This window comes from Electrophorus electricus, chromosome 24 (genome assembly GCF_041902795.1).
Source record: "Electrophorus electricus isolate QZ-2024a chromosome 24, ASM4190279v1, whole genome shotgun sequence".
NCBI classification, from domain to species: domain Eukaryota; kingdom Metazoa; phylum Chordata; class Actinopteri; order Gymnotiformes; family Gymnotidae; genus Electrophorus; species Electrophorus electricus.
The window spans coordinates 6429053-6445211 of record NC_137520.1 but is presented as its reverse complement, the minus strand read 5'-3'; the positions used below and the strand labels follow the sequence as shown (position 1 = coordinate 6445211).

At 45.7% G+C, this 16159-nt stretch overlaps 1 protein-coding gene across 5 annotated transcripts in view; it reads left to right on the top strand.

Annotated features, from left to right (window-relative positions):
* nkain4 (sodium/potassium transporting ATPase interacting 4) overlaps window positions 1-16159 on the top strand; it is a 46883-nt gene that overhangs the window by 26622 nt on the left and 4102 nt on the right. For all 5 annotated transcript variants that reach the window (XR_014119766.1, XM_081707142.1, XM_081707141.1 and 2 more), the window contains one exon: window positions 11678-11738. Coding sequence is in view for 4 of the 5 variants with exons in the window: in XM_081707142.1 (XP_081563268.1) it covers window positions 11678-11738 (61 nt within the window). In the remaining variant the exon portion in view is untranslated. The remainder of the gene's footprint in view (window positions 1-11677; window positions 11739-16159) is intronic.

Sequence of the window (16159 nt, the reverse complement as noted above, 5' to 3'; positions counted from 1 at the left end):
GCAGTTATTGATAGGTTTTCTAAGCTGCGGAGAACCTGTAACTTTTCTGTGCTTTGAAATTGCCTTGATTTCGAAGGTTTGAGTGAGCGCCAACAGTCTTACCTTGGGATCCTGTGGCCGTGATGTAAACCTACGAACCGTAGGCTCTCTCCCGCATGGCACAGAGTCGACGGCTGTCATAGGTTGGTGTCTTTCTGTCCTGAATTGACAGTCTTGTGTGAGGATGATTCATTATTCACATTAAATGTAGCTGACATTTGTTTGTTATAAAAATGAGGTCAACTAGAACTATGGAAGGCTTTGGGAATATGAGAATAGTGGACTGTCTTTTGATGGCTGTTGATTGTTTAACACAGAGCAGAATGCACCTCTGGACTTAAACACACATTGCGACTCATCATGTGACATGCTGCATGCATCCATCACTTATTAAGTGCTCTATATCTCTATGGAAACTGTAAAACAAATGATAAATACAAAATACCAAAAAGAATCTATATCTCTTTTTCCTTTTACATTTGAAAATGTCTTTGGGACTTATTTTAATTATTTTAATTTAATAATGATTTTCAGATCAGATTTTTAGAACCCAGAACAGTCAAATAGGTGCTACTAGCTGCCCAATTAGTGCCACTTCCCTGTGTAATATACATAAGGGCATTTTTAAAAGCAAACATCCAACTTTCTCTGGAACAAAGTGACGGATCGTCTCTTAAAAGTGCGTTTTCTTAGCCGTCTGCCTCTCCGTAAAAAGCACCGCCAGGCTTCCTGCATTCTCCTGCCACATGGTACGGCATAAATAGTTTTTTTTCCCCCGTGAGCTTCAGCGTACTGAAGAGGTGCTCGCCGCTCGACACAGTCAACAGCAGGAGAAAGGAAGCCGTCAGCGACACGCCCATGCACCTCTGTCCTCGCTCCGCTCCTCGGGGCTCGGCAGGACAACCGGACCGCCTGGGACCAATGCAACTTCCAGTCCTCTCCAGGCTCGCTTTGACGTGTTTCTGAAGATCCACGGGAAGGACTACTCACTGCATACCTATCGTCAAATGTGCGTCCCATTGAGAGATAAACTAATCTGACAACACACATGGTTGGTTTCTGAGAATCATGTCTGGGGTCTCTTTAACGTCTTGTGCTCCAACATCACTCCTTTTTACCGATTTCCTTTATATTCGGTTTGACTCCCACAGCTGAAAAAAACCTGGAGGCTATCTTCTCCACAAGGGCTGATGAAGAAATGTTCCATGGCTTCCGACTATTAGTAAAGACACCTTCAGCATGGGAAAGATGCTATATAATATAAGATAAAACTAAGTGCTGTCCTTAATGCATTACTTTACCTTGACCCCAGGGGTAAAGAACATAGGCATTTGTGCCTGAATCCTCAGCTATGGTTTGAGGGTCCAAACAAGGGCATTTAAGGCATTGGGGTCAAGTTGTTGCCTCCATCACCCTAGGCAACAAATTTGCCACTGAGGCAAAAAGCACCTGTGCGTGTGTACCCATGTCTGCCAGGCAGGTGATGCCTGGCAAATTAGCCTAAACCATGTACCCTTCTCCACCAATCAGGGCTCAATCTGTCCAGCGCGTGGAGGCGGCTATTAGGGCCAGAACCATGTCCAGTGCTTGACAGGCCTGGGCTGAATGGCGTCCAGCCAGGTTTAGAATGTGGCGTAGAGAAGGCGTTTGTATTAAGCATATTAAGTCTCGCTGACTTTCTCTAGTCCACCCAGCTCCGTTATCCCGGCCCCGGTCTCCTGGACACGTCACTTTCCCAGTCCTTCAACGCACGTAACACCACCATCCCGGCCCCGGTCTCCTGGACACGTCACTTTCCCAGTCCTTCAGCGAACGTAACACCACTGGCCGTTTTCTTTCCACAATCACCGAAAGTCCTTAAATTCCATCGGAAGCGTTCATGGCCCAATCACTATTAAGATTGCCACTGTGGACCTATTTCACTGCCGGTACTTTTTGCTCCTGCAAAGAGATTCAAAAATGATCCAATCGAGGGAGACTGGACTTGCCCTTTCGGTATTCGACCTTTTATTCAAAATCGCATTGAAGACACACTGGCCACACAGCTCAGTGAGTTTATTTAACCTGTCAGGTGAAAGATAACGGGCTTGAGATTTCTTTCCTTGTTCTTATTATCTGCTGATGGTGCTCCGGGTACGTTCTTGTTCTTTGTGCTGTTCAAAGTCTCCTCCGTTTAACTGGGACAACCTTCATGCCATGATTAGAATTAAACGAACTGCATAGCATCCTCTCTACGTCAGATCTAACGACTATTTTGATAATTGATTAGTCTTTTGCGCATGTGCTTGTGTGTGCACATTTACCTTCAACACGTTACTTGTTGCACAGTGTTGCGGTTTTAAGGCTTGAATGTTTCTGTAAGGTGCGTACAGTGCCTTGCCTGGTCATAAATCTCAAGGCCTCTTTGGGCTTTGTTGACCTTGGATTGCCTGGTCAGCTGTCCTCCAGTACGATGGACTTCCTTGCCACAGAAGGCGGCTCCTCTTTCTCCTCTTTGGCACCACTTTTAGAGTGAAGTAATGAGTCAAACGAGGAGATGAAAGACCTTCTGGGTGCGTCAGCAGTAGTAACAGTGGAAATGGTGGACGTGCTTCTGGTTTGCTCACTAATGCTTCTGCCCTTTGAAGTTTGGCGCTTGCGTTTTAGCACATGAAAGCTTTGCTCGGGCCAGGCGCTTGCTTGTTTTTGTCTCGGCCTGAAGACTAGTATGCATTTTTAGACCGTTCTCCAGGGTGTGTGTGCATTGTGGCTTTGGAGGTGTTTCAGTGCAGAACCCAGCTTCGAGGATCGGCCAGTGCACTGGAGAAGGGCCACCCACGTTTCTCATAAAGAGGTTTAACGTCAACGTTAAGACCAGGCAGTCAACAGCACGTTCGGGACGGTGCGTCAGAACTGCTGCTTGTTGTGGTGAGCTGTTTTTTGCCTCTGAAATAAGAGAAACCACATGGATATGCACTGTAGCGCAGTATGTATATGCACGACACCTTGCTTTGTTAAAAACCGCCAAAGGCGTGCGCAGACAACTCAGTGTTGTTGGGCAGCAGGGCCTCCCCCTCGGCGTGCACCTGCAGACAGACACGGGGCAGTGGCAGGCTGATGAGTAGGTACAGTACTGCCACAGTAATCCCATCATTAGTGGAAAGTGATGTGTGTGTGTGTGTGTGTGTGTGTGTGTGTGTGTTTGAGAGAGAGAGACATGAAAGTGTCTTGCTGATGTAAGGTAAATGATTAGGAAGGGTTTTTATGTATGCATGTGTGTGTTGTTGACTAAGAATGATTTACTGTGTTGAATGTTCAGGCAGGTATTTTATTTCTTTGTGTGTGACTTGTTTTTAATGTGAATTGTGAGCAGGACCGAAGTTTTTCTGTTTTCCTGTTAATACCGGACCAGTCGCTGTAAATCATAATAAATAAATAAATAGACAGATAAATGCTCTTGGACTTAATATTATAACTTCTGTCTTTTTCTTTTCATTTTTTTTTTCCAGGCCGTTTAACTAATGTGACGGGGGCAGCAGAGAGGAAGGGAGAGGCGAAGTTCCATTAGGAAGTTCTTTATTATTCATACTTTCCGAGTAGCGTTGCCGAGTCTAGTGGATCCTTAGGAGCGGAGTAGTGTCTCTCCAGTAGGCGTAATTGGACTACTAATGTGCAGCCCCGTCCTTCTGAACCTGTGGGTGTATAAATACGCGTGCAGGTCAATGAGATGCAGGTGTACCCTCTCAGAAGACAGGTGATTACGAGAGAGGAAAGTGCGTGACACGGTCCTGGTTCGGCAGGAGCGTGTCCCCCCCCTTTGGGTACCGGTCCACCTTGACAGAGCCCCCCCCGAAGGCCAACTCGGGGCAGGCGCCACCTGTGACGTCAAGCTAACTGTGAATTGCCCAGCAATTCCCTCCAAACCCGTGATGTGAATTGGGGGCCTCAGTCTGAAACGATGTCCTCGGGCAGGCCGAATTGCCTGAAAATCCGGCGGAACAGTATACTGGCCGTCTCCCATGCGGCGGGCAGGGCTACCAAAGGGACGAACCTGACCATCTTTGAGAACCGATCCACGACACTCAGGACCGTGGTGTTGCTCTCAGAGACCGGCAAGTCGATTACAAAGTCCACTGCCAGGTGGGACCATGGTCGGGGGCGCGTAGGCAAAGGGGAGGAGTTTCCCTGCCGGAGGTACCCGGGGCGTTTTGCTGTGTGGGGGCTGCGCCTGGATGACCCGGATGTGCGTGCCCACGTGATAAGTGCGCCTCGACGTGCCGGCCGGGGGGACGTAGAGGTGATTGGCGGGACATTGTGGATGAGGATTAGCAGCCTTGATCTGTCGGTCCAATTCCCACTCCAGGGACGTGAAAAAGCAGGTGGGGAAGAGAACCGGCTCTGAGCTCGCGGACCGCGCTTCTGCTGTGTATTGTCGAGAAAGCTCGTCCGCTCGGGTGTGCTTCTCTCCCGGTCTGTAGGTGACCTTGAACTGAAACCAGGAGAAGAAGATTGACCACCTGGCCTGCCTGCCGTTTAGTCTCTTGGTGGTCTGGAGGTATTCTAGGTTCTTGTGTTCGGTGTATACTGTGAATGGGTGTCTTGCTCCCTCAACCCAGTGCCTCCATTCCTCGAAAGTGAGCTTCATCGCCAGGAGCTCACTGTCCCCAAACCCCGTAGTTCCTCTCTGCTGAGCTCAGCTTTTGAGAGAAGTAAGCGATGGATCACAGGCCGCCTCTTTCTCCCATGTGTTGCGAAAGCACCGCGCCCACTCCTATGTCGGAGGCGTCTACCTCTAGCATGAAAGGTTGTTGCAAGACGGGAGCAGTCGCGAAGGCGTTCTTGAGCTCCTCGAAGGCCTTGTTGACCTCCTGAGTCCATTTGATCTTTTTCACAGGTCCCCGGAACTGGTCTGTGAGGGGCCTTGCCAGCGAACTGAAGGATCTAATAAACCTCCTGTAAAAGTTGGCGAAGCCCAGAAAGCGTTGCAGTGCCTTGGCTACGCCTTCACTGCCCCCACCTTGCCTGGTTGCATACCCACACACCCTTGTTAAATGGCGTACCCTAGGAAGTCGACCTCCCTGCGATGGAACTCGCACTTCCCTAATAGGGTCTGTAGCACGGCCCGTACGTCGCTCACATGTTGGTTCCGGGAGAGGGAATAGATCAAAGTGTCGTCGATATATGCGACGATGGATCTTCCCAAAAACTCCCTCAGAACCTCATTAACGTAGGCCTGGAAAATCGACACGGCCGTTGCCAGACCGTACGGCAGAACTAAATATTCATTGTGGCCCGTGGAGGTGCTGAAGGCTGTTCCGGATCCGGATTAGGTTGTATGCGCTTCGTAAATCCAGTTTCGTGAAATACCGGGCCCATCTCAGTTGTTCTAGTGTGGCCGGTACCAGGGGGAGGGGATACGGGTACTGCACCAGCAGCTTGTTGAGTCCTCGGTAGTCCACACAAGGTCTCAGGCCCCCATCCCTCTTCATCACGAAGAAGACTCCTGCTGACGCCGGAGAGGTCGAAGGGCGGATGTACCCCTGTTGCAGCGCCTCTGTGATGTACTGTTCCATAGCACGCTCCTCCTCCTGAGAGAGGGGGTAGATCCTGCACCGAGGGGGCACCTCTCCCTCCTTGAGTGTTATGTCGCAGTCCCAATCTCGATGCTGTGGAAGCAGCGTGGCTTTGCTGGGGCTGAAGACCTGCCCCAGGTCCTGGTACTCTGAAGGAATAGGCACCCGCCTATCAGCATCCGGGCTTTCTACTGAAGTAGCCTGAAAGGGTGCAGCCTTGTTGGGGAAGCACCTTCGATGGCAGGACGGTGCCCCCTGCAGGATCTGGTTTTTCGCCCACGACATCTGTGGATTGTGCGCACACAGCCACGGGAAGTCTAGAGTGAGAGAGTGAGACGGACCAGGCAGGAGGAAGAAACTGATGCGTTCCGTATGCCCTTCCCGGGTGACAAGGAAAACCCGGGGAGTCACATGGGAGATGTATCCTGGAACCCCGGACCCCCATCCAGGGCCTGTACTGGTCTACCATGACAACTAATCTTTTCAGATCATTTTTAAAGATTACTCAGCTAGGCTACTATTTAAATAATGTGACAGTATAGCAGACCAGACGCACTCTGGAAATGATTTGCATGGTGGTATTAAGCACATCATGGTGGTACATTAGATGGTAACGTATGGAATAATAATCGTTAATAATATAATGACTTGGTCATGATTGTCGTTTAATTCTCCTGGCAGTGGGAGTAGTTGTGAATACTAAATGCTTTCTAAGAGACAGACTTCCTTGAGAGACAGACTGGGTGTTTGTATAGGCAGAATATTCTGCATACATGTGATTCATTGCAACCAACCAGCCAACTATATTAAACTACTGTATTACCAAAATTTCTTTTAACCAGTATGGCTGCACAGTGTGTAGTTTGTTATATCGACCTGGGCAGTACTCATCACAAAAGGCTGCAGTGTACAAATGAGCTTTCTACCACATCCCAAAAGACCATGCACATCCTGACCAATCACAGACTTTCTAAAGGACAGTTCTGTGGCTGGATGGATGTAGCATGGTGTTCCAACAGGCACCAATCATTTTGGTCAAAACAATGCAGACCAGTTGTTTGCATGACTTTGCAATGTTTAACTCTAGCACATGATTTACCAGTGTATCATAATTTTGACAGGCAGCCATGCGATTGCAGTGTGTTTGTAAGCATGTTGTGCATCCCCGGTAGGCAGATATCGAGACCGATCCCTGTCTAGCTCATCTGTGGTCTAGCTCATCCAAGTTCTTTTAATATCAGCTAAGAGTAGTGGAAAAAACCCCTTGTTTAGTTTTAGAATATACAAGCACACACATACACACACACACTGATTAAGATGATAATATCAATGTTTAAGATTAGACTATTGTCCTCAGGGCACTCACTGAAACTACTGTCTTTCTTTCCCTCACACAACGGACACGGGTTGCCCAACACCTCTCAGTCCACACGACCTTCGGTGTGAGCCCTACTTACATGATTTCTCTCTCTCTCTCTCTCTCTCTCTCTCTCTCTCTCTGCCTACCTCTTTTTCCCCATTCCTGTCTTCTCGTTTTGCTGCTCTTTGTTTAAATCTCCATGTGCTGTCTATCTTTGGACCCCCCCCTAGTAGTGACGGATGTAGGCTGGTGGTCGAGGACACTAAGAAACAGGCAGGAGCAGGTTGATGGAGGCTTGTGATTGTCTGATGCGGGGAGACAGTACTGCCACAGTGACCCTATCAGTGACCCTATCAGAGAGAGAGAGAGAGAGAGAGAGAGAGAGAGAGAGAGAGAGAGAGAGAGAGAGAGAGAGAGAGAGAGAGAGAGAGAGAGAGAGAGAGAGAGAGAGCGCATGTGTATGTATATATATATATATATATATATATATATATATATATATATGTGTGTGTGTGTGTGTGTGTGTGTGTGTGTGTGTGTGTGTGTGTTTGTGTGTTCAAAAGACTTTTCAGCTATGTTCAGACTTTGGTTTGATTCAAGCGAACCCAAATATGACCCACCTGCTCAGTCTTGGCCCGTTTCTAAACTAATTCTGGTGCAGTTCATTTGACCTATGAACATAATGCGAACCAAAGGCCTCCAAACGAACAAAACACAGGATGTGATGTTACAAGATGCTAAAACACTAAACGCACCAGAGTGCAAAAACTGTTTTCCACTACAGTTCGGTACAGGCATCGGAAATGTATGTCGTCTTTTCTTTGAAGCGTACCTTCTTTGATGTGTGCAGCAGATGAATTTCTGGTGCTGTTTTGACTCATTTATCCATTTCATGCATGGGTGTTTGTTCAGTAGTCTCACAAATCAGATCTTTCACTATTAAAATAAAGATTTGAACTCATGGTTTCTTAGTTCTAGAGCCGCCTCTAGAACTCAGAGAGGGTTTAGAGAGGTTTGACCATGTGCTTAAGTTGAAGAAAACTAGACATAATAGTGACATAATTAGAGATGACACAACATCAATATCAGTACCAATCTGACATTTTTTCATTAAAAACCACTGTGGAGCTGTGGTTCAGTTTGGGTAATTTATTTTTCGGCGAGATGTATTTGTGCAAGATGCTATATTTCCAAAGATATCATGCATGGATATGACAAATAAATATAAATACAATTATGAAAAACAAAAACTTTGTTTACAGACTAAAAACATTTCATTTTTTACTTTCCATTGCCAAATGGTGTCTCTCAGTGAGATATTTATTGCCTTGGTTATCACCTGCTTGGTTCACACACAGACACATTCTCTCTCTCTCTCTCTCTCTCTCTCTCTCTCTCTCTCTCTCTCTCTCTTTCTCTCTCTCTCTCTCTCTCTCTCTCTCTGTTCAGTGCAACTGCCGCACACACTGGCTTCTGAAATTTACACTATAGTTCATTTTCATTGCTTTCTCATTACAGTGCAGCTATAATTTCAATTCAACCTTAATACTGACCTTATAATTCTTCTCCTTGTAAATTTCAGCAGTAAGTCATTGTTCTACCTGCTACACACACACACACTGTGCAGTTAAACTCTACAGCTGTGTGTAAAGTGCTCAAACACAGTGTTATCACATGACCTGCTCAAACACAGTATTATCACATGACCTGCTCAAACAGTGTTATCACATGACCTGCTCAAACACTGTTATCACATGACCTGCTCAAGTTAACTTGGCTGTTATCACATGACCTGCTCAAGTTAACTTGGCTGTTATCACATGACCTTCTCAAGTTAACTTGGCTGTTATCACATGACCTTCTCAAGTTAACTTGGCTGTTATCACATAACCTGCTCAAGTTAACTTGGCTGTTATCACATGACCTGCTCAAAAAAACTTGGCTGTTATCACACGTGATGCGGCACTGCTTAACACCATTGTGCTGGTATATACTCTCCTGAAGATCAATTTGTTTTAGACAGGAAAATGCCATTTTAATAAGGAGATGAGCAATCCACATGTGTGAATCTGGTCTAATACATACACTTCTGTAAAACAGCTACACACACACACACACACAGAGAAAAACGGTCTGACTGATGGTTGCGTGTAGGGTGTGTAAGTGATCGACCAGTTGTGGTGTGTGAGGAGGTGGAAAATGTATAGAATAGTGAAAGCAATGTGCAAACAGCCATACGCCAACAGGAATGGAAAACCAAATTACAAAGGTTTTACACATTTAGGAAGCCAAGCACATTTTTTAAGCCCCAAAAAGGACGTTCGGGAAAGAGAGCATGTTTGCTCCTGTGGTTGCTACTGAGAGGAGAACTTTGACAACTCTGCTTAGTGTGAAATAAGGCTTTTTCTCTTAAACATTAGGGTACTATTGCATGCATATTTTATATAAATAGCAATGTCATTCAAAACAGTAGCTCATTACTTAGTCTGGACATCAGCAGCGAGAAGTCATTGATCTGTTATACCTAGAGATCTAGCGAACCCACAGCCAAACCAAACCTATTTGCTGGGTCTGGATCAGGTCAGAAACCCAGGACACATCAAGGCATCAAACATCACAGCACGTTCCAAAATTCCCAATAATAAGTCTTGTATTTTGGTAAATAAGAAGGGACAGACAGTGTGAATGCAAGGGTGCACGTGGTAGCTGCAGTCAGTGCACAGAGCGAGAGGTAGAACAGATGGCGGGATAAAAACCCATGGCCAGAGACAGTGCCACTGTCAAATAAATGGAGCATGGCTTTAAGGCGTGGAGGGGCTAAATTGCAAAAGTGTTAATGAAAGAGGTTTAGAATTGTTCTCCAGAGATGCTGAGTTTGAGAGCACCATAATGGTTAAAGTTTAGGGGAGTCATTTCTGGGACACGCTTTACCTAAAGAGTCCCCTAAAGAATCAGTCATTAATTGACCCCATTAAAGCAAAAAAAAACAAAAAAAACCCCCCTAGATTTATTGGATGAGAGCTATTGAAGAATTTCTGGATTGTCAGGAGTTTTAGAAGAGCTGCTGACACAGATGTTGAACCTGACATTTTCTTTTTTTTTTTAGAAGTGTAGCAAATACCCTTATGCCAGGGACATGTTTCTGAGTCCTGCTAAAGAAAGAAGTGACTAATATATTTTCTCCATTTAAAAATGAAGTCTAACTTTATTCAGAGCAAACATCTCTGCCCAAATAAATGTTTGCTGGCTGTCTCTGAAGTTGTTTTCCCTTTCCTTCAGATGTACATGCACACACACCTTTCTTTTAAAGTAATCAGGATTAACAGGTTATTTTAATCAAGCAGACACACTCCTCTCCACACACTGTACTGTCTGGGTGTTGACATTTTCCTGATGAAAGTGGCCTTTTCCATCTCTCAGACCTGACTGGAGATCAGGTTTAGCATATCAAAAGGCCCGGGAGTAGACTTCCTGTTCTTTGTATTCATATTTCAGCATGATCCTGGTATACTCCACATAGAACTCATAGTTACTTTCACAATATATGTACATTCTTGTGATGTAAATATGAGTATATTATGGAGAACGAGTTTATATGTGCAGAGTTCTGACTATGGAAGGACCAGCTGCAGCTGGCATGTCGGTGTTTTAGTGCTTCTCACTACATACAGATTCTACATTTACACACCGCTGTCCTTCCTCATTTACTGGCTCGCTCATGCACGCGCACACACACACACACACACGCACACACACACACACACGCGCGTGCACACACACACACACGCACACACACACACACACACTCACACACATACACACACACACACATGCACGCGTGTGCACACGCACGCACACACACACACACACACGCACGCACACACACATACACACACGCACACACACACACACACACACACGCACACACACACACACACGCGTGCACACACACACGCACACACACACACATACACACACACACACACTAAATGAAACCACCCATCCCTACACACATACACACACTCACCACACACACACACACACACACACACACACATACACTCAAAACACTCACACACACACACATATTGTTTTCCCAGAGGGTACATTTAGGACAGTATGCTCAAAGACTGATTAATTTATTGGGCGTGGTGCCACTCGTAGTTTTGGGCTGGGCATTCGTGGTTCTTTATGCACTTTAGAACAGAGGTGCGCCATCTGCCTCTGTGCCATACCATTTCCCACCAATACGGCCCAAAAAGATGCCCCACTCATGTTGATCTTTTCATTTGGCACTGGAGCTGGCACAGGGTTCTGTCAGGAGCCCCTCATCCGCTGAAGAACATTACCGTTAAAGGGTACCTTTGGTTCATACCCATTTCAGATATTTTTTTAAATTCCCGCCACAGATAGTTGTAGTTGTGCGTAGCACAATCACCCCAGTGATTTAGTAAACACCTCCTCTGCGGCCCCTTCGGTACATTTGAGTGCGGTGGTCTTCAGACATGTTTTTAAAAAAATAAATCATCCCCTCACATGACTCTAGGCCCACTGAGGAGCCGTGAGGTACTCTGAGCCTTATATGCGGTTCTAAGCGATGGGAAACCATTTCAGTAAGGTATGGGTTAAAAAATAACGAGACCAATACGTTAACGAGGTCAAAGGTCACAAATGCAAGCAGTTGGAGAGGGTGTTTTATCTGTGTTTGTTGGGTGTTTCTCCCCAGCTGCTGGGCTTCGTCTACGCCTGCTACGTTGTGAGTGCCATCACAGAGGAAGAAGACAGCTGTGAGTACACCCCCTCTGCTTTCTCTATCTATCTGTCTGTCTGTCTGTCTGTCTGTCTGTCTGTCTGTCTGTCTGTCTGTCTCTCAGTTTCTCTTTGTTTCACCCCTGTCCCCAAATGCTCTCACTTCAGTTTCTCTCTAATTGGCAGCAGGTCGTCTACAGAAGAGCCTCCAGCTGTCAGCTTGTCCTTGTCTGTCTGGACAGCAGTGTGTGTGTGTGTGTGTGTGTGTGTGTGTGTGTGTGTGTGTGTGTGTGTGTGTGTGTGTGTGTGTGAGAGAGAGAGAGAGACAGACAGACAGAGAGAGAGAGACAGAGAGAGAGAGAGAGAGAGAGAGAGAGAGAGCATGTGTATATATATATGTGTGTGTGTGTGTGTGAGAAAGAGAGAGAGAGAGAGAGAGACAGACAGACAGAGAGAGAGAGAGAGACAGAGAGAGAGAGAGCATGTGTATATATATATGTGTGTGTGTGTGTGTGTGTGTGTGTGTGTGTGTGAGAGAGAGAGAGAGAGCATGTGTATATATATGTGTGTGTGTGTGTGTGTGTGTGTGTGTGTGTGTGTGAGAGAGAGAGAGAGAGAGAGAGAGAGAGCATGTGTATATATATATGTGTGTGTGTGTGTGTGAGAGAGAGAGAGAGAGAGAGCATGTGCCTGTGTATATCTCTTTTTGAGAGTGTTTGAACCAGGGATGCACCAATATTGAATTCCTTGGGCCGATGCAATAACCGATACTTAGCACTTTGTTGTGGCTGATACTGATATGAATTAATAATAATACTAATATTAATAATTAATCATTTTTATGCATTTTAAAGCAAGTTCAACTCTATATTTGAAGTGCAGTGAATGTAAGACGTGTTAAATTCTAATTAATATTTCATCCCTATGTCACATGTAAATCAAACATCACAGCTGCTTGAAACATGCACTGCACTGCAATTTCCTTTGGGATCAATACAATATTACCTTATCTTATCCTTTATCTTAACACAAAGGGCAGCAAAAATCTTATTTTCTAATCTTTCTCAAATGTGATACTTAATGAATAAACAACAAAAAATAACATTTAAAAAACATTCAATCTGATGTGAAAATAATAACATAGAAGAAACCGAACCACCTCTGATTATAAACGTTTTTCTCATTTTCTCATATTTCTCGTTGTACTTCTATACAAACGAAACGTATTCCAATGACCAGATGTGTGGCCAGTCTCATGTCCTGCCATTACTGCGCAACTGAGAAGAAGCAGAAAAGGTCCTTCTCGACCCTTTAAATCATGTCACTTTAAGTACATTTTCACTTTTAATGAAGAGCTACAAAGCAATGCAACAAATGCACGTCTTTTTTTGAGAGTGCGGTAGCTCCTTAAATCTTCTGAGAATGTTGCATTGAGAATGTCAGTGCACATCTCTCTGCTGTGCAACCGAGGAAAAAATATCTGTTGGATTGATTTAGGTTATGCCGTGTCACATCCAGAACACTGTAAAATAAGTTCCAAATTGGCCAGGGGAGAGAACTGAGTGGTTAGCATTTGGGGACTGAGTGAAAGTTCGCGTTAGCTCATCGGAATTCAGGAAATCCACCTCTGTGCTGTCCCTGGGAAGCTCGAGCTTGAATAAATCCCACTGGGTTGTTTCACGTTTGTGTGTGTGTGTGTGAGCTGCTCCATAAAGACTTCAGGAAACCAATCGGGCAGCTCTGTGGATGGCACACGTGCATAGCGCCGCATGTGAGCTCAGAGTGAGTTAAAGATACAGCCGGTTGTTTGTGAGGGTCACATACCAGACTGGCTGTTTAGTTACACCCACCCCCCACCCCCCATGACCCCGGGGAAGTTCCGTGGCCCTATTAATCAGCACCAAGCTGTCCCCAGAGGGCCGTACCACTTTGACGGCGGGGACGTCAAAAGAAATAACTGACTTTACTTTTACTACCACTTCGCCTTTGCTTAACGGCTCTGATGTGATGCCACTTTATACAGCCACGACTGCACTGACCTGTTAGCGTTGCACACCAGCACACGGTGAGGTTTAAGAGAAAGCGGATATATTCTGCTTGGCCGACATGTTAAGAGGGGTGACGTCACGGTAAGTGGAGAACTGTTAATGCTGAGATTTTCTCATGTGATCTGCTCTGCTGAGAGTCCTGCTGATTTCAGCTGATAAAGCTTGAAGACTCTGTGGTCTGTGTGTGTGTGTGTGTGTGTGTGTGTGTGTGTGTGTGTCTGTGTGTCTGTGTGTGTGTGAGGGGGGTGGTCATGCTTGTGCACGTGCAGATGTGTTTGTGTTAGAGAGAGAGGCAGAAAGAATGTATGTATTTATATGAATGTATGGATGTATATGAATGTATGTATTTATATGAAAGTATGGATGTTTTTTTGCCATTTTAATTCCACCTTTCTTAAGAATCTCAAGGTCAAACATGTTTTTCTTTCTTTCTGTTAAGGGGTTCATTGCTGCGTTCTTGTGAAGTGGGGGGATTAGATTTCTCTCCCACACTTCATCATTATTCCAGTTTCTGAAGTTTACTTCTCTCAACTCTACATCTTCTTCTCTTCATCTGTTCTTCTCTTCTCTTTTCGTCTCTCATCTGTCCTTCATGAGTGATTTGAATGATAAATTCTCAGGGTTTACCATTGTATTCTTCCTTGATCTCTCTGGACTCTAGACACCACTAAATAGAAGCGTCTTAATGATGAGCCTGCATACTGGTCACTGTGTGAGAAATTAAACATTAAACTGATTTCAGATAAGTGTAAGTTCCTCTTAACACAAGTCCAGTTCTAATTTTGTGCATGCGTATGTGTTTTAAGTTAGTATGAGTTGGTGAGAGAGTGTGTGTGTGGTTATCAGTGCTGAGCAGACTGCTATACAGTAACTGGAAGGGAAAAGCCTCTTTTTTGAAACTGGGTCAAACTGTTGTAGTTTGACACATTATTGTGAATGCCACCTGCTGGCACCGAGCTGAGTCACACTCATACATAATCCTGTAGAGAGGGAGGGAGGGAGTGTTTGAGGAGGAGAGACACTGTAGGGGAGAGAGAGAGAGAGAGAGAGAGAGAGAGAGAGAGAAAGAGAGAGAGAGAGAGAGAGAGAGAGAGAGAACGCCGGGGGGGGGGGAATAGGCAGAATCCGGGCAGGAAGACTGCACATTAAAAATGGTTGTGTGTGGTTTTTTTTGTGTGTGTGTGTGTGTGCACGCGCCTGTGCGAGAGACTAGGTTGGCACAAATCCTATGTCTGGTCCGGGCCTGTGTTGTGGGATCATGCTATAAGCGCCACACTACCGGCCACCTCATTGGGGCTCTGGTAAATAGGATTAATTATGCAAGAACCATTATCATTAAGTATTCGCCAACTCATAGATGTGTATGTGTGTGTGTGTCTGTGTCTGTATTCTTCTGCTGCTGATATTTGTATCAACTACTAAAGAAAATCTCTTTAAAAAACTATTAGCATCTTGTCAGGTGGAACCCAATTACACACTCTTGGTGAGATCTTTAAATTAGGAAACAATAGTCATGCTAACATAATAACATAACAACAATGACATTTTGTTTGCCGGAAAGTAAGGCCAGGAAGCCTCATTAACTTCGGCAAACAGGCTTGCAAAAGAGACGCGTTTGTGCGGAGACTCCGGCTAGCTTGCCGCATGTAAGGCATGTAAGGAAATCTGCTTCCCCCGGAGCAGGTGTGCTTTCCACACCACTCTTCCATTAGCATATAACCTCGCTGTGTGTGTCTCTCGGCGTGTCAAGGCCAGTGGCTAGCTCTCGGAGCATGCAGGCTGTGTCTCCGTGTTCCAAAAGGTTATTTTCCCGGGTCCCTGGGAAGAAACACCGGAGGTCGTTGCCTGGCGGAGCTCTCGAGCTGTCGGCCTGCCTGATGTGCGTGCACCTGTACGTTGGAGCGTGGTCCCAGTTCACACCCTGGCCCTCTCTGGTGTGACAGAGTGCATGAGGGTACACGGGTCTGTGTGTGGGTGCGTGGGGGGGGGGTGCCCGCTGAGCCAGCCCTCTGTTCTGTGATTCTTCTGGCATGGCCCCAGAAAGAGGTGAGCGCCAGCAAGGCTGTGGTACCACTAGCTGTGATCTTCTGACCTCGCAGGACGAGCGACTTCAAGCAAAAAAACCTTTAAAAGCACCTTTGTGGTTGCTGTGCTGGTTTACTGAGCTCAGAGCTATTTTACAGCACCACACCTTTGTTCTCTCTTTATGCTCAGGACTGCATATATGTTTGTGTGTGTGTGTGTGTGTGTGTGTGTGTGTGTGTGTGTGTGTCTGTCTCAAGCCTGCACTGTTACGTCAAGCACATTTCAAACACATCCGTTTGAGAGAAGGCCTGTGTGCTTCTGTGCCATGATCATATTGCTGAGCGTCTAAGATTCCTTTCAAATTTCACATCTTCATTTTTTATTCA